Raw genomic sequence first — 20,629 nt, 5'->3', positions numbered from 1 at the left:
CAAAAGAGGCAGATGCAATTTCCTCCCATAGAGATAATCTTCAATCTGCATCGTCCAATACGCGAAGTCTGTGCCATCAAACTTTTCTATTCCAAACGCCTTTCCTGCTTCCTCTGCCATTACTCCCACTCAAACCTAACCCTAGACTCTGATACCAGTTGTAGGGAATTTAACCCAAATTCCCAACCTATGAGAAACCAAAAAAAAAAAAAAAAAAGAGAAAAACAACGCCAAAGAAAAACAATCACACGCACAAGACAGTATTTACGTGGTTCGGCAATTTGCCTACGTCCACGGAGTTGCAGGGATTTCACTATTATCAGGGAAGAAGAAAATACAAGAGTGCGGCTACAGTTATTCCTCACAATAAAAAACACGGCCACAACACCCACAATTAAACCCTAATCACCAAAGTCAGTTTCTATATAAAAACGGGTCAAAAAAAATTTTCCCGAGGGCATTGCCCCCCGGATTCCCAGGAGGCTTGTCCATGAGCGCTCCGGCTTGGGCCTATTGGCCCAAACCTCCGCTCCATGGACTAAGCCTCAGTAAATCTCCCATTAAAAACCACGCAATATTATTCGGGTCGGGTTGAGTCGTCGGACCAGATCAAACAAAACTAGACTCCATAAAGCCCAACAGTTGACATCTCTTGTTTGTCGATGAGTGATTTCTTGTATGTGTAAAGATGCGTAGGCTGTCTCATCTCTTTCCTTAAAGTATTGGATCAAACTTCAATCATGTTACAAGAGTGGATTCAATTGGTTTCATCGATCATTTTGCAAACCTACCAGCTATCCTTTACAATATCATAAATACATTAATTTATTGAGGTAAATTACACCTACACCCACGAGGTTTAAGTGAAGTTAAACATTCCATTATATCCAATTTTTCAAAAATGACACTCCACCTCTAAATGATCAAAATAATTAACATTCCACTCATCATTTTTTTTTTTAAGGTACAAAATGTTAATTATTTTGATCCTTTGAGAGGTGAGAAAAGGGGTGGAGTGTCAATTGAAAACACTAGAAGGTGTCAGTTAAGCTACAATGCTCTTAGCAATTATTTTGATCAAGAATAGCAAATCTAATTTCACTATACCTCAAAAATGTCAGTGTAAGTTAGCCAAATAATTAAGCTAATTCTACTATTTGCAAAACTCTATTACCCAAGTTTTAAGAAGTTTGAATCACTATTTAAAATGAAATTATACCACTAGCACCTTTTTTTTTATATACCATATCTACATAATCTCATCTTAATTATTCATCTATTATTATTCTAAGATATCGTCTACCTCCATCCCTAGTGAAGCCATATGAGGCAAAAATTCCACGTATAGCTTTGAAGCCGGGCCTTTCCAGCAACAAGGCCTAGGGACCAAATGATGATTCGTTTAGGTAGGGCAGCCGGCCTATTGTGGGTACATAATAGGGATTAATGCTGAGACTACGATCCACAAGTAGATGCATGAGACTTACCCTCTTTACTTGGGAGTGAAGAGACTCAAGGGGGACAATAACGCTAGTACCACACACTTTAATATATACTTTATCACAATTATCTTATGTGGCAAATTATGAGTAGTAAAAAAAAAAAAAAATGAGTTCATATAACAGTGACAAACAACCAATTATAATTTGCTATATAAGACAATTATAGTAAAGTGTGTGAAAGACACTTAACATTATTGGCGGAATAATACCACTCCGAAATTCCAACAAAGGTAGGTTTTTGTATGGTGGATGCAAATTTTATGATGTCTCATAGTTGGTAGGGGACCACACACTCTTTTGGTTTTTTTATTATTTTTTATGAGTAAACGCACCCATCTACGACTAGAGAAATTATAAAGGGAACATCTGATTTATACAAAATAAATACAATGAGTACTTCAATAAACATGGAATGTCCAAGAAATCAAGTGGAATATCGAAGCATGGCCGTGTATGATTTCCTTGAAACAAAGCAATAGATGGGATTATGGCAAAATACAAGTTTGTGTTTCTTTCCCAAAAATATCATATACCACCAAAACATTTGAGTTACAGAGATTCTATACCTTTGTGTGCATCTCTGAGAGTTTTGATAGAGGAAAAGATTTAGCTTCTAACTTTTATGTAAATGTAGAATCGAAGATATGATTTATTATAAAGAAGAAAACAATATGAATTGTCGGAGAGATTATCTTCTTAAAGGCAAATTACATATCTAGAATTTGATATATTTCTCAAGCGTTTAGTTCAGGGGTAAACAGCAGCAAAATTCAAGGTTCTTAATTCTCTGCTACAAAGAAAATCAGCATCGTGAACTAATATGAACTCAGGCACACCGAAAAGATCATCCTTCATTTAACTCTTCTATAAAGCCATGTCCTCCACTACAGCAGTCACCCAATAGAAATTTACACACCAGACTCAACTTTAGTCTCGGCCTCTGCCATTGCTGCCAGTGGCTGAAGAGCTTTGAGAGGATTGATAATGATACCATCTATAAGCCCATATTCTTTGGCTTCTTTTGCACTCATGAAGAAATCTCGGTCAGTATCCTGATTGATCCTGTCAAGACTTTGACCAGTGTGGTAGGCGAGATACCCATTAAGGTTAGCTTTATGATGCAGCATTTCATTTGCCTGAGAATCATCTCTTGTTTAGGATAGTGTTTATAAGATTAAATCATAAATAATAAGAATAAAAGAGATGACAAGTAGATAAACAGAAACTGCAGCTATTATATAGTAATAAGACTGTCCTAGTATTAAATATGTCACAGGCGGGTTTCCATTCCTTCAATTTCTTTATTGTTTGACCTCCAACTAGAGCCAAGCAGACTAAAAAGTTGAACAATCTCTCAAATATGCATTAAGATGTTGACCCGTTTTTTTTTTCTTTGCTGATTCCTCTCAATGAAATTTTCCATGTTGCACTAAGTTCCTTACAGATGTATGCATGCAGTCCAGGAACACTTCGGGGTGAACATCCATCCGAACAAGTAGAGTCAATAGTTCAGCAGTTAGGCCGTAACATTTAGCAACAATAAAATCTTTAACACAACAAGTGCTCTCCAAACCAAGCTAGATAGTCTCCTATCACAAGGCTCACCAACCAACCTGGACTTTGATTCTTATTATTCCTACCGGATATAAAAACCATAAGGATTGTTTCCAGCCATGAGTTTCATAATATCAGATTTGGCTGATTTAACAAACCAAAGCACACCACACTCTATCCATGATTAACCATTAAAGAAGTAAATACTAAATTCTGATCCATAACAGATTTACGGTTAATTTAACATACTAAAGCACACCTAACTCTCACAAGCACACGAGTCAAAAACCCAAAACCCAGCTCATTAATATAATTGTGTCACCATAAACAATAAAAAAAAAAAAAAAAAAAAAAAAAAAAAAAAAAAAAAAAAAACTTCATTTGGGTACCTCAGAATTATTCTTGAAAGAAAAATATAATTAACAATTTTCAGAAATGAAGCAATTAAAATAAATACAGCATCAGATTTGTGAAGGCTCTGATTACCTCCTTAGCATTTCAAAATCCAAATCCCATTTAAGCTAAAAATTCCATATTTTATTAACAATAAATAAATAATTGAACTTGAGTTTACCAAACCATGAGCTTTGAGATCCTCTCTCTCCAATCAATAAAAGACCACAGTAGACAGATGGAGTTAGACCACTAGCATCATCTTTATCTCCAATCAATTGAAATCCACTGTAATGTTTTCTCCAGTCAACCTGATTCTATGCTCCCTAAGTGATGCTCTCTGAGGTTCCTCCCTCGTTTGTTTCTCCCTCCCTTTGCTCCAATCTATCCCTTTACTCCATCTTCTTCCCCTTTCTCCCTCCTTTTGCTCACTTTTTCATTACCTACTTCATTTACTCTTTCCTCTTAATACCTTATTCAACCTTACCCACTTTCTTTATCCATTTCTCTGCTAGACTGTCCTCTTACACTCTGTTGGGTGTCAATACTTTAATCCCCACTTAACTTTGTATTCTCCTGATGGAAGATACTACTAAGGATCTGACACAGCCCTAACCCAAAAGCTCAACTGTGAGACCAAACATTATCTATAACACCCAACATAGCAGCAATAGGAGGTAAGTAGATAAAGCTTTGTCTCAACATTTATTTCATTCGTTTGTCCAAAAAAAAGCCCTTTGCTTCCATTTGAATTTTTAAGATTTGATGAAAATATCCATGCTCAGCCAACTCTGGGTACTGCATCTCCATTTGATGGAAATCTCCATTAAAAGATTCGAGAAATTGAGAGGGCAACAAAATCAACAGTCTACTTTTGGCATTGGACCTCAACATCCTCCAATCCCTAACGTCGCCAATCCCATTTCCCAACCACTCTTTGGCAGTAATGAAACCGTCTTTGTCATCATTGTGACAAAGGTCTTTTGCAGAGGAACAACTCTAATCAATAGTATTCACTTTGCCACACAGTTCTCAGGTTGGTAACGGTGTTCTAGTTGGCTAGGATTGTCTGGACCTCTTGATAATGAGGCATCAAGTAGGGGTCTCTGCATTTTTTTTTTTTTTTGTTGGACACCTTGTTGGGAGGATTTTGGAGAGAACATATATCTGGACAGAAATTCTAGTCAGAATTTTGAGCCCTTAGATCCTGGATAAATTTCTTCCCATGGTCCACCCAAACAAGGAGCTTTCACTGACCAATTTCAAAATTCTTGTTATCCACCCAAATTCCACCTACAATTCCTTACCCAAAGACACTGTTGGTGTCTAAAATGATGGATAAAAAATTCCACAAATGTTTAGTGGAATTTCAGTTTCAGATATTAATACTTGAATATTCAAGTACCACCAAAACAATAAATAAACATAAACATAATAATATGCCCAGTCTCAAATGTTATTACATATATATATTATAATTCTTTTAAAAAGCCATGGACAGAGGATTGAAAAAGCCAGAAAGAGAGCCCACCTGAATATCTATATCTGTTTGGCCACCTTGTGCACCACCGAGAGGCTGATGGATCATTATCCTTGAGTTTGGCAAACTGTATCTTTTTCCTTCATTAATGAGGTAGAAAATATTCTCCTTTTTAGCAAACTCGAGAAACATAAATCATGAAATAGAGCGTCAAACACACTACAATGACAGTCAAGGAATCATTTACCTTTGGTCCCAGCACTAAGCAAAAAAGCTCCCATACTGCTCATGGAAAACAAAGATACATCCATCACTAATGGTAAACATTTTAATTTGGTAGACAAGCAAAAATTATTCTCATTGGGAACTGTGTTTTTGAACCCTGGCAGCATTTTCACTGAAAAATTTGAACATTAAGTATATTCCTACAAGAGTAAGCTTTTTTTTTTGGGTTTTGGGGGGGGGGGAACGAGGAGGTGCAAATAAAGGATGTTCATCACCCTTTTCATATATTAGTTTAATTTCATTGACCTGCAATGTATGCAATTGCATTACATGCATATGGAAAAGAAGCTTTTTGGAGGACCTTTTAGCATATCATAACAGAAACCATTTTTTTCTTATTCTCAAGCCATCAAGAACAGAATATGTCATTCCAAACACCAATTATTCTGTTTCAATGTAATGCAAAACAACTCGACCTAACCATCTTAGTAGAAAAGAACTGTCACAGAATCCAAGAGACTGCATTAAGAACATGTCATACCAAATCAATGCATGCCTTGAGAGAGAGAAAGAGAGAGAGAGAGAGATGCAAAGCCTAATCTCGTACCTTGCTGCTAGTCCAACACAAACAGTGGAGACATCAGGTCGGATATGCCTCATTGTGTCAAATACAGCCATACCTTAAAAATTAAAAGCAAGTCAGTCTATAAAAAGGCAACACTACCTCACAAATTTAATTGCAAAAATAGTAAATGTGAAATAGACACAGTTTTTGTACCAGCAGTAACTGAACCTCCAGGAGAATTCACATACATGAGAATGTCCTGTTCAAAACACCAGAAATTGCAGTAAACAGCTAAGAACTTACACAGTGATATTTAAATATTAATATTGTTAAGGAAAAATGAAATGGGGGAGGGGAGGCAGGGAGACACGGAGAGAGGGAGTATATAAGAAACGTAACTAGTAGGAGCATTCATGCAAATGCCAGAACATAATTATTTGATTTTAAACTTCTTAGTTGTGAATGCATATCCTAGAGAGAGAAAGAGAGAGAGAGAGAGAGAGAGAGAGGCTCACCTTGTTGGGGTCAACGGCATCAAGATACAGAAGTTGAGCAACTATTATGTTCGCCATGTCATCATCAACAGCTCCACCACAACGTATTATTCTCTAACAGTTTATTTATACACAAATATCAGAAGCTAATAGAGAGTAGAGACTAAGCAGCACTTAAAATACTCAACCCAAAGTAACCAAAAAAAAAAAAAAAAAAAAAAAAAAAAAAAAGAAGGAAGAAACCAAACCAACTCCCTTACATGCTGAAATAGCTGACTTATAACACTCTGGAAGCGCTCTTGTACCATTGGGGGTGGCCCTTGGCCTTGCGCATATGCAGGGAAGTATGCAGAAGATGGGACTTGCAAGTCATCCCTAAAACATCATATTCCAAAATTTCAAAATCATTAAAATAAAAACCAAACAACAATAATATATGTGGGCATTCCTAAATAATCATGCACAAATAAGCATTTAAAAACTACCTTATGGACCAAATCCCCTGTTGAGAACTCCTCTCTGGTGCCCAAAACTTCTCAGAATACATGGCTCTCACGGGAGAACTCTGGAGGTTCTTCTTATAACCAACTAACTTTCCTAATTTCCTGAAAACCACAGAAAACTAAAAGCTTTGTTTGCCCACTAAAGAAAACAGACTAAAAGAAAATGTAAACAAAAATAAATAAATAAAATAAACAAAACACCAAAAAAATGAAATTTCGATTAAAACCCAACTCAAAGTACAGCTTTTAACAGCTAAACTTCAAAAATCAGCAAAAATAAGTTGCACCAAACGAGCACTAACCCTGATTAAAGCATACTCTCAATTGAGCCAAAAATAATCATTTAGCCAACAGGAAGCTACATTTCTCAACTTTATAGAAACCAAAACAACGCAAATATGAATCATGATTTCTTCTTCTTTATTTTTTTCTATTCATTTTCTTTTTATTAAACTATTGGTCCTCTTTTATCCAAATATGAAAAATCCTTATCCAAACAAATCCAAATAGCTCTACTAAGCTAAGACAAGAATTTGATTCGTCCCCTCAGCACCACAACCACGAATAGTTCTTAAATTCTTCAAATTCATAACAATTTGTAAACATTTTCTCAGGAAGCAAACAGAACCTAAAGCAAATCGAATTCTTATAGAGCATCAATAAGCACCAAAAAAAAAAAAAAAAATAGATAAATAATTAAATAAACCAAAAGTTCGCAAATTTACACTACCAAACTTACTTGAGCTTCGAATTTGAAAAATAATAATAAAATAAAATAAAAAGCTTTAGCAAAAAAAATTACGGAGAATACAAAAATTGAGTACCTGGAACGAGAGGGATGGAGAGAGAGACTGTGAGAATCGGAGACAGAGCTAGGGTTAGGGTTAGGGGAGAAGACTAGAGAGTTGAATCTGAGAGACGAGGCTGAGCAAGTGTGAGCCATTTTCTCTGTGTGAAGTGAAGTGAAGTCTGAACCTTTTTTTAATTTTTGTTTAGGTTTTGGGGATATTTATTTATATATATATATATATATATTTTAGAGGTAAAGAAAATTAGCAAAGGGAATGGCTGTAATGTAATGTAAGAGGAGATAATATCTGCTGAAACAAGAAGCGCACGGCGGCGAACTATGGACTGGGGAGATTATACAAGAGTGTTCCAGCAAGCAAAGCAAGGCCTTTGGCAGCGACTCCTCAATTATCTTTCAGTCGAATTTACGGTTTTGTCCCCATTTCGATTTTTTTTTTTGGTGGTTACAACTTTCAAGAGCAAATTATAACTTTTTGTTAAACCTCTCATCCCCAACTCCTCTCCTCCCCAACTATAGGGGAAATATATATATATATATATATATATATAAATATAAAACAAAAGTTCAAATCTTCACTCAAATTATGGAATATAAATACTTTGGTATTTCATATTTGATTCTATTTGCTTATTAACCCTTCATTAAAAATCTAAATGTTAAGTTTTAAATAAGTGTCACTCTTTAAAATATGTCACTCATTAGTTTATTTCTTTTAGTTATTTGATCTTCAAGTACTATACAAGTGTTATCTATTAAAACATGTCACCTATATAAGTATATTTATGTTAGCATTATAACCATTAAGTACCAAATAAGTGTCTCCCATTAAGACATGTCACCCATAATGTTAGGTGTAATTAGATTTCTAAAGGAAATAAACAATAGAGTTAATATGAAAACATAATTTAATAAAAATGGCCAAAATGAAAATTTTGAAACATAAATGACCAAAACGAAAATAGTCTCAAATTTTAAGGGCCAAAATTATACTTTAATTAAATTTAAAATGCTTTCTACTTACACCCTATTATTTTGGAATGGCAAAAATGACTTATTCTATCCGATGCAAATTTTCTGGTTTAGAAGAGAGGGCAATATTATGCCCCAACTGTAAATATATTTATATATAATTTAATTTTTATACACACATCTTATTTATTATTTACTTTTTTGTACATATTCAATGATGATATATCTTAAACACATTTATATCTCTTTCTCAACCTGATTAAAAATGGCAAAATGTCATTAACATACTTTTATCCAAACCTATTCGACTCTTGCCAATGTTTTCCAAACCATAAAAGGAGATGGGGCTCACCCCGTTACTATCCCTACTTAGTACTTACTATCTCTTTGGGAAATTTGTTTTTGTCAAATATTCATTATTAATGACTATTGAATAACTTAAGATAATATCATTTTTGTCAAGTTAGAAGGTGTAAAGAGTAATTTTACATTTTTCATGAAAACTTGTGTTTTGGAATTTGGAGTAATCCCTTTCCCCTACTCACCTCTCCTCCCCTATCCGTCCAAACACAATGTTGGAGACAATTGAGCTTCTAAGAAGATTATTAAACTTTCATAAGAATGACTATTGAATCTATTTAAGTACTGTAAGTATGGTCCTACACTTGCTGCTATTATTCCATGGAAGAAGGTAATAATAGATATCACAATTAGACAAACCTTCCTGATTTGCACGTCCACTCTCTTTCCTAAATCCTAACCTTCCTCTGATTTGGATGACCACTCTTTCTCAAGTCCTAACTCTTCCATTTGGATCTAAAAAGAAGAAGACTCTTACAGCAAACTACAAAACACAACAAAGTCAGAGAACCAACCAAATGATGACGGATAACTCACTTTTTGTATCATTGGCTCAACGCAATTTTGTTTTCACAGAATGTGAAAGAAAAAAAAATAGCTGTATAATTACAGCAAATGAACAATTCATATTTTGTATTGATCTCTCTACCAAAAATTATGACTTTTCACCAATCTCCGAATACAATATAGCTGAGTAGCACTCCCTAAATGCACCAAGCTGCCTACAATATATTCGGCAACATTAGTAGGTAGTTTCTTTTCTTCTTCTTTTTTGGGTCATTTACACTCACACCGGGTGGGTGGTTAAACCAAGAACCCCACTCTCCACCTTGATCCCACTAAGCAAGGAGGAACCATCTATACAATACTAAAAGATAAAGCGTAGCATTTAATGTTGCTATGCTCACGTTGAGCCACATCAGCAATCATATCATCTCCATTCTATTTTTTGTATTTTCCCTACCATTTTAAAATAGTTTTTATCAATTTTTAAATTACTCACAAATATAAAATATTTCTCAGCCATATCTCCAACATAAAGCCCACTTATAAATTTAATTCCATCATAAAGCCTAAGCACAAAGCCCTTTTCAACCTAAACCCTTTGGAGAACCCTTTGAGAAACACGGTTTACTCAAAATTTTAGGTTTCCTTTTGTTGCACGTATCAGGATCCTTCCCCTTCCCCAACGTTCACAGTTTCAATCTCTCTATTTTCCTTTTATTGCACGGTTTCAGATTTCCTTTTGTTGCACGGTTTCAAATTCCTTCCCCTTCCCTTGTTTCTATTCTACGGTTTCACCCCTTCTAACGGCAGCCTCTACGCCTTCCTTCCTTCCTGACTTCCTCACCTCACAGTATATAAATATTGATGGAAGTTTGATGATTCAGTTTAGGTATCTCTAAATCTAGTTTATTTTGTGTTCTATTCTTTTGTTTGATTTTTTTCCCCCCTTTTTACATTTTGTTACTACCTCTTTTGCTTGATGATTCAGTTCACGTTTCTGTTTTCCTTTTGTTTGATGTTGTTTTCCCCTTTTTGTACCATACGTGTAGTGCAAAATAAGGGTATGTGTAAATAAAGATTTTTTTTATTATAAGTAATTGAGTTTATTCAATCTGTAAAAACACAGAGTTTAGGAAAATAAAAAGAGAAAAGCTATTAATTCATAAAACAATTCTCTTTAGTATTGTTTTATATACTTGCCCCTGGATCCATTGTATTGTAAAAGAATTCTGTTACCATTGATTTTTTTTTTTCTTTTCTTATTTATTTAATAACAAACATACGTTGATTTTGAAATATTAAAGGATGAGTTTGAAAGGACTAGAGAGCTTTATGAAAGAATTTTGGACTAATTAAAGCACCTGAAGGTATGTATAAACTATACAAAGTTAGAATACAGTGTTTAAACATTAGAATTGTTTTGTATAGTTTTTTTTTTTTTTTTTTTTTGGCTGGGTTTTATGGTTTCTGTTGCTTGCTTGGGTGGTGTTATTTGATTACTATTCTTTGTTGAGAAAAAAAAAATGTTGATGGGCTGATTACAATTTGGTATTTTTTATGCTTTCATTTTTTTTTTTTTTTTGGGTGTTAGCATTTGAACCCACAATAAGTATATTAGCCAGGTAGTTGTCCGAATGGCCAAATCACTAATACACTAGCACTAGACTAGGTGTAGAGTAGCAACCTGTGAATAGTGTAGCAACATAGCAATAAGGGAACCACACATGATCGACTCTATAACACACTAAAAATAGCTTTTATATGAATTTAAAAAGATTTCACAAACAACTATTTCAGGACAGTACAACACAAAATTCTGCTATGGACCTACATTTTATTGCTGTCATGATTTTTTTATGTTACCAAATGTGAGGCTTAGGGTCTAAATTTGGTGAATTCTTTGATTAGTTACAATTGCTTTCATATTAGCCTACCGTACTTTTTGCACAAATTCTTCTATTTATGGATATGCTTATTTACCTATGTTGATTTCAAGAGAAGGGTGGCACTAACAAACTGTTACTTGCTAATTGGAAGAGTTAAGAACATGATCCTATTTGGTCAATTTTGTTTTTAGTATGTTTAATCTTTTTAGAATATTTGAAAATGAACCAAATGCTAAAATCTTAAATCTGGGTTGCTCAAATGTATGTGTATATGTGTGTTTTTACATTATTCTATTTCCCTCTTCCATTACAATGTTCACATCAATCTTTTCTTGAATAAATGTCTTGGAGACATTGGTTTGCCATTGCCCAAATTTCTTATTTGGGGTTTTGTTGTTTTTTAGGTAGAAGATGTGATACCCAAAAATTGGCCATTATACAAGTCAAAGATTCAATAGTTTTGCAGGAAACTACAATTAAGCAGGGATATAATGTTTGAGCATGAGATTTAATGTTATTTATGTGTTCCATTTACATTCTAGGAAACATAAGATATACCTGAATTCACAAACTATTTTGAGAAGAGTTTCTAATTACGAAACAAACATTGAGCACTAAAATACATGTTTTATCAAACATAATAAATAAAAGACCTAAATCAAATCACATTGTGATGCTTGCATTTTGGCATCCAATAATGCAAAAGATAAGTAATGATTCTGCGACTACCAAAAAAAAAAGTAATGATTCTGCATGTATATACAAGTTACAAGCTTAAGTATTATAGCTGAAACTATGATTTCACACTTGAAAGCCCACGAAAGTGCATTGGTTTTTGGGTTTTATTGAAAATTTAGGAGAGACCTCATGACTGTATACCCAAAGTAAACCCCAAAAACCTCAATAAAAACTACAGACAAATGCATATCGTTTGGGCCAAGTGTGTGAGACCACTCCATAAACACATTCATACATGATAATTTAATCATTGTAATTGAGAGAACTACACTGATAAATATCTGATTGTTTCAATCCTATAAATTGCCAAATTCCAAACATAAGGGCTGAATGTTTAAGTTGGAGGTGATGCTTGCTATTGATACGAGTTTGAATTCTTCTAGAGGCCTTCATTTTTCTGCGTTTAAATTAGCCTTCCTCCCTCTACCTTTCTTTATAGTTCTTGGTTTCTTTATGGTTCTTGGATATAGCACTAGGATATTTAAATTAGTCAAACTACACAAATTTGAATAGTGGACAACATTAAAATAGTCCTTTATGAAGAGAGATATTTTATGACAAAATTAAGTTGGATAAAAGGGACAATCACATTTAGTTTTGAACTTGAAAAATTTGTTCTAAAATTTTATTTTTCCTAACTTCATGGCTTATATTATATTTGTTTTAACTCAGTTTTATATTCAGATAGATGTTATTTTTTCTTATTTTGTTGAAGGTGGAAACTTGAAATCCCCAAAGCCTTAAATAGGCTTATGGAGCACAATTCAAGTGCGGGGAGTTCTTCACAATGTTGCATTGATATTGCCAAAGCCTTAAATACCCCAATCCATATAAAACCTGATGATATGGAGATTGTTAATGTTTATGAGCTTCGAATTTAGTGGCACGAGACTTTCCACTTATATGTGGTTTATTTAAACTGTTGTCATTGTTATAATATGTAAGATATTTACATACAAGAATTGTTTGATAATTAATATTTAGTATGAGTTAATTCTATAACTCTTCAATTAAATTGTATTCTTTTGATATTTTTCCTTTCAGCTTTTATTTTTTAATTTTATTGTCCTCATGCAGAATACAAGTACCATGTACTCTTTTCTAATATATTTGCTTATTAACATTTGTATATTAGAGGAAGCTTTCAACAAATATTCTTAATTCTTCTACCATTTTGCTCTATTGATGTGCCACAATTTTATTTTGTTAAACTATTTCATGCATTACACGGGTTAACGACTAGTTTAAGTTAAAAGCGAATTAAGCAACATCAGCAGGTAGTTTCAGCCAGCATCTTTTGTTGAATGGCCTTGTAACACTGGAGACTGCAAAAAGGAACCATAGACTCGGAATCTCGATATTTGTATAGGTTAGTACAAGAGGGACTAGCACACTTTTCACGCGGAGGAGGATAACTGTAAATCCAGAACAAAAAAGGTTTTCAAGCCATCAGCAAAGAACATTGATGTAATTCGAAATACCAAGTATTAAGCACGCTGATATGAATCGTCATGTGTAACTTTCAATGCACAACGGAGGAGATTATACCTGTGAGGTTTAGAGTCAAATATACGGCAGACCCATATCCTCGGAAAACTTCAATACAGTCCCAGTAGGACCCATTACCAACCTAACGGTGTTAGATGGAAGCATCATAACATTGGCAGCCCTCCCCTGTAACAGAATATTGTAACAACAATTAACAGAATAGCTTTATATCAAAACCAGATCGAGAAGAGAGAAAATTCATCCAACCTTATGCAATACCTGTGCCAATTCTCCCTTGCGCTTTTTAAATTTATCTTCCCGTTTTTCCCTGCTAGACTCTTGACCAAGAATTTTTCTGATAGCCTCACCCTACAAGATTCAATCCAAACAGAAATGTTTCTATTACTTCTTACATAAGATATAAAAAAGGAGGACAAACAGTGAAATAGAATAACACAAAAACAAACCTCAGATTCCCGAGCAGCCTTCTCGACTTGCATCCGCCGTCTCTGAGCAGCCTCCGCTTTCTTTAGTTGCTGCTCTAGTTCTGAGGGTTTCTCCTTTTGCTCTGGAATCAATAAAAGCCGCAATTAAGGTGGAAATTGCAATTAGTAATGCTACTACAGAATTCAATAAGCTCAAAATGTAAGAACGTAAAACAGATACAAATGCTCACTTCTTGATGGGGCAGGGGGCAATCCATTTGGAAACTCAATGACACTTGTACCAGGTGCTGAATCTTTGCTTGACTGAAGGGCCCATTGACGCGTTGTGAGAGTCATTTCCCTTTTATTATCCATAAAAAGAATCAACAGATTCCTTTTTCTGCTTCTTCATTTTCTTACCTTCAAGTTCACCATCAGATCGTGACTCTTCATCTTCCTCATAATCTGTGTCCTCAGATACTATATCTGATTTGGACCTCTTACCATCTTTGCCCGATCTTGATGAGCCAACATTTTCCACATTAGAAACCCTTGAAAGTTTCCGATGTTTCTTCAGTAGCGACTCCAGGAATTTTGTCCATGGTGCTCCTATTCCACTTTGAAAATTTTCGGATAATTTCAGTCTGTTTTGGGACGTTTCAGTAAATACTGGCCGAAATTCAAGATTTGGCCAACATGAAGTTTGTACTTGAAAAAAAAAAATGTTCTTAAAACCAAAACAAATTTGCATTCTGTACACCGAAAAACCTCAAAAGGAAAAAAAAAATGAAAAAAAAAAAAATGAACAAAGGTACCTGTACAATAAACTATAAGTTCATTTAAAATATTAATAAAATTATTAATTATTATTGTTTAGTTGTTTCATAAATTTGTTTGTCTCTTATAAACTATAATTTGTTGTATTGTTATTTCATTAACTATTAAATTATTAATTGTTGTTTAGCCTAACATAATTTAATTTGTTTGTCTTTTATAATGTATTAGTTAATTAAATTATTAATTATTGATGTTTAGTTGCTTCATTAATATTTTTTACTAACTACTAGCAGTCTAGCACACACCCCACTGTGCATTAGCACACACTAACACACACCTCATGTTTGCACACACCCTTGCCTCTCCGATACCGTACCAAAGGCCGTTTTGGTTTAGCTAGAGAAATGAAATATTTCAGTACCGGTTAATACTGGTGTACCGTTTTGAAATTACCGCTAAATATATATATTCTCTTAAAAATATAAAATGATTTTAAAGTCTGGCATAATAATTCCTTTAAGTATTAGTAATAATTATGGTTGTAGTATAATTTTTTGTTTTAGAAGAGTTGTAGTTTAATAATAGTACTAAGTACATGTGCTTACTAAATGCAGTAATGAAAAAACAAAAGAAATAAAAATCAATGTGCAAAAGTTAAAGCTAGGACACGTGGGTGCTTGGAGATAAGTTTGAAAATTTTGAAAACTTTTGACTCATTTAACGACTTCAGTATTCAACCTAAGAAAAACTATCAACTCTTCCTTCTCCTAAGGAGGCAGCTAGACTCCGACCTGGAAAAATTTATACTTATCATCACCAACAATAGCTTTTTCTAATTCCTTACACTTTGCCCCTTCTATCACCACATCTGTGAACAGCATTGGCATTGTTGATTGCTATAAACCCTGTTCAGTAGAGACTGAGGATTCAACCCCATTCTGATGTCTAATTGCAGCCACCAAGCACTACCTAGCCATAAATTGGCTCCTAACCAGCTCCTCAACCTGGTCCCCAAAAGGATACTTCACTTTCAGGTGTAGGGTGGAAGATACGGCTCTCATGGCATGAAGTCAAGGTCTTGCCACAATAGCAGTATAAGGGGAGTAGGCATCTACCACGATGAAGTTCACCTCCACAACCTCTGTCCCTACCTAAACAGGTAGTCCGATTTGGCGTTTTGGAAAGACAATCTTCCCGTCAAACCCTATTAGAGGGGAATCATAGCAGGCCAAGTCCTCGGACCTTAGCTTCAGCCCCTTAAATAGGTTAGGGTACATGATCTCTGCGCCACTGCCTTGATCTACCAACACCCTCTTCACATCATACCCATCTATACCGAAGGTGACCACCAGGGCATCATCATGGGGCTGCAAGGTTCCAACCTTATCCTCATCCAAAAAACTCAAAGCCAGCCAGACTTCCATTCTACTCCTCTTCAGAACAAGGGACAAGCCCTCTGCTGATGGCCGACCTATAGACATCACCCCTGAATGGTTGAGAACCAGTCATTCCTGAAGCAGCAAGAATGACACTGATTATACCTAGAGGTAGTCTTGTAGAAGCATCTCTCTGAGCCCTTGACCCTACCTGACCACCCTGTCCGTTGGGTTGATACAAGAATTGCTTTAGCTTTCCCCATCTTAACCAATTGCTCTAAATGACTCCACAACGTCCTACAATCTTCTGTAGTATGCCCTTATTCCTGATGGTATTGGCAATGAAAGGTTTGGTTGCGTTTCGTAGGGTCTCCTCTCATCTTATTTGGCCATTTAAAGTATGGCTCATTCTTAATTTTTCCTAAAATCAAGTGCACGGTTCTCGAAATACAGTGCTAACCACTTGAGCAATAGCTGAGCCAGAATGCCCAACAAAATCTTTCCGAGGTCGATTGTTATTGTACCTGTCCAACCTGAAATCCCTCCGATCCTGGGGGACCAACTTAGCTTTTCCCTTTCCTTACTGTTAATCCTCCTCGACCCGCTTATACTCATCAATATGAACTATGAGCTAACGCACACTCCTAACAGGCTTCCTTGTCAAAGACTTTCTCAAATCATGCTCGACAGGTAGGCCGACCTTGAAAGTCCTTATGGCCACATCATCGAAATTCTCATCGATCTCATTGAGCATCTCCCAATATCTATTAGAGTATGTTTTTAAGGTCTCCCCCTCTCGCATGATCATGGACAACAAAGAGTCCAAGGGCCAAGGAACACTGTTGCAAGTAACAAAACAAGTTCCAAATGCCCGAGTAAGCTCTTCAAAGGAATTAATAGAGCCTTCACCCAGGCCATCAAACCATCTCATCACTACAGGCCTCAAACTGGATGGGAACACCTTGCACATCAAAGTCTCATTCTTGGAGTGAACAGCTATTCTCTGGTTTAAGTGGTTCACATGCTCCACAGGGCATGCTCGACCATTGTACATAGAGAATGTTGGCTAAGTAAACCACCAAGGAAGTTTTCCTCCTTCAATTTTGCGTGTAAAAAGTGATTTGGAAATTTGATTCAACGCCATACTCATAGCATCGTTTCCTAAACTTTTGAGAGACGGGCTCTTATTTCTACGCTTATAATGGTGATCCTCATCACACGAGAAAGACTCACTGGGGGGAGTCCTTGACCTGGACCTGTAACTGTCATCTCTATCATCATTAGAAGAAGGGTCAGAATTTGAAGAAGTCCTTCTCCGTCGCTCGTGGCGCAGCCTCCTTCGCAAGCGGTCAATCTCCAGCTACATACTTCTAGTATTCTCTTCATGGAAGAGGTGACTCCCACTTCAAGAATAACTTCTACTAGAATGCGTGGTATGCACGCTAACCTTTTGGTCCCTTCTTCGCTCAAGATTGAGGAATTGGTCTTGGCGCTGGGAACCAACAAACTCCTTCCAGTTTGGCCTTGAACCCACCATAGCTGGACGTTGAACTCACCAAAGCTCAAGTTTCCCACAAATGGTTCTAATTGTAAGGGCAGGTTTTGGATCCTAAGCCCACAAGGTAAAAGGATTGAGGCTTAAAGAGCCCAATACAAAGAATTTGTAGAGAGTGGGCTAAAAACTAGGTTTCAATAAATTGGACAACGTTCACAATGGACTAAAGATGGTAAGAAATCAAGGAAAAGACAAAGGAAAACAAGTTTTTGCAAAGAAATTCTTCCTCGGCTAAGTCCGAGGAGAGTAGTTCTAGATTATATTATTCTTAGACTTGAGTACAATTTCAATTCTCAATGTTACAGTGTTTCCTTTACAAATTCTCCGATCCCCTTCTACAATGGGATTCTTCTTCTTTATATTACCCTTCTTCACTCCATCTCAGCCATCCAGCACCTTCCTGAAGTTTTTCTAGAGATAGCTGTAAGGCTGAATATCACTATTCAGGTATCACTTCCATATTAATGTGGCCAAAGAGATAACTACAGAGCATTCAATGCAATGACAGCAGATTTCCTTTAGATATTTCTTACTTTCCCATTGTCTTACCCCTTCTTAATGCTCGTCCTTACTAGTAGAACAGCCCAGAACGCTGCTCTTGGGGGCAAGCCCACCTTTCTGACCTCTGCTCTATTAAGCCGAGGTGGCATTTGTCCTCAGACCTCCTTCTTGGACCCTCATGACCAGACCCCTTTCTTCATTCACTAGTGCGCCTTTCCACGATAACCTTTACCCGTCTTCGGACTATTAAGTGTCCTTGGACAGGGCCCACGGCCCAATATACATTTCTGGGCTTGTCATCCCTACACCTATATATATAATTTAAATGTCATTGATAGTCATTTTTATGTTTTGTTAACTCTTTAAAAAAAAAAATTGTAAGGATATTATTAGGTATAAAATGTAAATTGTCCATGTTTGTTTTTTTAAATTATTGTGAAACACTTTCTTCTTCTTTTTTCTTTTTTTCTTTTTTTTTTTTTGCGATTCATTTATTATAAATTCTTTGATTTTTGTACTTAATAACTCATTTAGATGAATATTTATGATGTGGTCCCACATTTGATTCTAAAATTAATAAATAAAACTCTTTAAGAATAAATAATTTAGGACACATGGCACAAAATTGGAACTCTAATTTGGAATTCTAATTTGAGTTTCTCTCAGTTTCACATATTATTATATATATAGAAATTTGAGTTTCTCTCAATTTCACCTATTATTATATATATAAATTATTATCTATTAATGCGCTCTCTCTTAGAATGGGATCATTAAGTGTCATTTTGAAAAAAAAAATAAGAGTATTTATGTCAATTTATTAATTTTATTCAATGGTGAAATAGTTCACTAAAGAGTTTTATGGTAAACTTCTAAATTTCAACTTTAACCTTAAACTGTTTAGCCATTTCTATTTTGGGTAAGAGTTAGCTCTAGTGTAGTAAGTGCACTAAAGCCAACACGATGTAGACATATGACAAAAATTGAATATATACCCTTATTGTGTTAACTCTAACTCCAGTACACTAAAGCATTGAAACTAACCCGTATCCTTCTATTTTCTACTAAATATGCTTTAAGAGCCTTAAAATGTACCTTTCCTTCTTTTAAGACGACACAAGACACACATTGGTTTATAACTTTATACAACAGATTAGCATTTTCAAAAGATCTGAATTTTTTATTTTCTTTTTTATATTGCACCCACTTAGAAAATTTGCAGTGTTAATTATGAAAAACCACTTTTGAGAGGGGAGATTTTCACATATTCAATATGGATGGATTAGATTTTAAAATATAAAACTAAAAATAGTGTTTACGGCGATGATATAACTAATGATTACTCCATCTCGTAGCTTAAGCGTGCTAGGCCTTCGTTTAATCTTTGCTATAATGCCGCTAAGCAAACATGTGCAATTCCACGAACATGGATTTTGATTACCGTCAAAGAAACCAAGCAACACTACAAGTCTACAACAACCTGAAAGTAGTACTATCAATAGGAAGATTATATTAAAGTATTCATTTACCAATATAATTCTCCTTCTTAGGTAGCACTGCAATGATAAGAACAAACATAAGCCATAAATAATGAATGACCAGCAATAGAACAACACGATCTCCTGATGAATTGGCTTAATGGAGCAACGTAGATATGTCCAAGCAAATGGCACCCAACAAATGAATGTAGGCATTGGCCTCACCCAAAAGTGACCCGGGTATCCCAGCATCGCTAAAACCATCATTACAAGTGTCAGCATCAGTAATAGCAGCACTAAGCACACTATTTAAACGGCCAGCATCATGTGCTTTAATGGCGACCAAGGCAGTTTGAAAATTGTTGAGGGCACTGTCGTAGTTTTCTTGGCATTGTTCTATGCACTGGGACTCGAAGTTGGATGTGGAATGGTGTGTAGCAAGTTCGTTTGCCTTAGCAATGGTTTTATTGGTGAAGCTTATAGCTGCTTGAATCTCGGACACGAGGATGGAAGCTGGGTCAAACTCTCCACTAAGGAATGGAATGATGGTGGTGGCACAAACGACAGGGTCTTTAGTTATGCCACAAACTTTGTGGACAGCAGGATTAACATTTGCAGTTGGTGGAGTGTGCAAAATGGGGGAGAATGAACCGGACACTTTAGCTTCAACTGAACCAGAGACACCCGCCGCAGCTGAGACATCTGCATGAGGCAATTTAACTTCAGCTGAGACATCTGCATGGGGCAATTTAGCTTCAACTGAACCGGAAACACCCAACGCAGCTGAGACATCTGCATGAGGCAATCTAGCTTCAACTGAACCGGAGACACCCGACGTGGATGGAACTGAGACATCTGCATGATGCAAGGCGGGGGCTGAGGATGGATTGGTGGAGACAGCAAAGTCGCTGTGCTTGCGAGGTACGCAAACAGCATTTGCTGAGAGGAGAAGGGAAGAAAGGGAGATGAAGAGGAGAATGTGGTTGATGACTTCCATTGCCCTTTCTCTTGGAGGAAAGCAAAGAGGAGAGACAAAGGAGGA

The 20,629-nt window shown here is 35.7% G+C and overlaps 2 protein-coding genes and 1 pseudogene across 3 annotated transcripts; all 3 read right to left on the bottom strand.

Moving 5' to 3' along the window:
• Positions 1–2,128: 2,128 nt before the first annotated feature.
• LOC115971354 (ATP-dependent Clp protease proteolytic subunit 5, chloroplastic) lies at positions 2,129–7,980 on the bottom strand. The gene is made up of 9 exons (XM_031091224.1): positions 7,541–7,980; positions 6,699–6,818; positions 6,474–6,588; positions 6,235–6,327; positions 5,933–5,978; positions 5,762–5,834; positions 5,177–5,211; positions 4,981–5,069; positions 2,129–2,638 (listed from the first exon to the last, which is right to left on the bottom strand). The coding sequence occupies exons 1-9, from the start codon at positions 7,657–7,659 to the stop codon at positions 2,411–2,413; spliced, it is 918 nt and encodes a 305-aa protein (XP_030947084.1). The 5' UTR covers positions 7,660–7,980; the 3' UTR covers positions 2,129–2,410.
• Positions 7,981–13,474: 5,494 nt separating this feature from the next.
• LOC115970355 lies at positions 13,475–14,386 on the bottom strand (annotated as a pseudogene). Its single transcript, XR_004087124.1, has 4 exons — positions 14,152–14,386; positions 13,943–14,043; positions 13,755–13,844; positions 13,475–13,661 (listed from the first exon to the last, which is right to left on the bottom strand). The product of XR_004087124.1 is annotated as an uncharacterized LOC115970355 (transcript).
• Positions 14,387–19,744: 5,358 nt separating this feature from the next.
• On the bottom strand, positions 19,745–20,584 carry LOC115970354 (pectinesterase inhibitor-like). The gene has a single exon (XM_031089999.1). It carries the CDS (start codon positions 20,582–20,584, stop codon positions 19,745–19,747), a length of 840 nt encoding a protein of 279 aa, XP_030945859.1.
• Between the last annotated feature and the right edge of the window lie 45 nt (positions 20,585–20,629).

The sequence above is a fragment of the Quercus lobata genome, chromosome 12 (genome assembly GCF_001633185.2).
Source record: "Quercus lobata isolate SW786 chromosome 12, ValleyOak3.0 Primary Assembly, whole genome shotgun sequence".
Classification (NCBI taxonomy): domain Eukaryota; kingdom Viridiplantae; phylum Streptophyta; class Magnoliopsida; order Fagales; family Fagaceae; genus Quercus; species Quercus lobata.
The sequence above is the reverse complement of the archived record's forward strand: the minus strand, read 5'-3'. Positions and strand labels throughout refer to the sequence as shown.

Excerpts from the sequence above, each read along its gene's own strand:
- LOC115971354 (XM_031091224.1), bottom strand. The coding sequence starts at position 7,659 with ATGGCTCACACTTGCTCAGCCTCGTCTCTCAGATTCAACTCTCTAGTC. Across the intron at positions 5,979-6,234 it reads ATGCCGTTGACCCCAACAAG|GACATTCTCATGTATGTGAA; the intron begins GTGAGCCTCTCT and ends TGTTTTGAACAG. Across the intron at positions 5,212-5,761 it reads TGTGTTGGACTAGCAGCAAG|TATGGGAGCTTTTTTGCTTA; the intron begins GTACGAGATTAG and ends TTCCATGAGCAG.
- LOC115970354 (XM_031089999.1), bottom strand. The coding sequence starts at position 20,584 with ATGGAAGTCATCAACCACATTCTCCTCTTCATCTCCCTTTCTTCCCTT.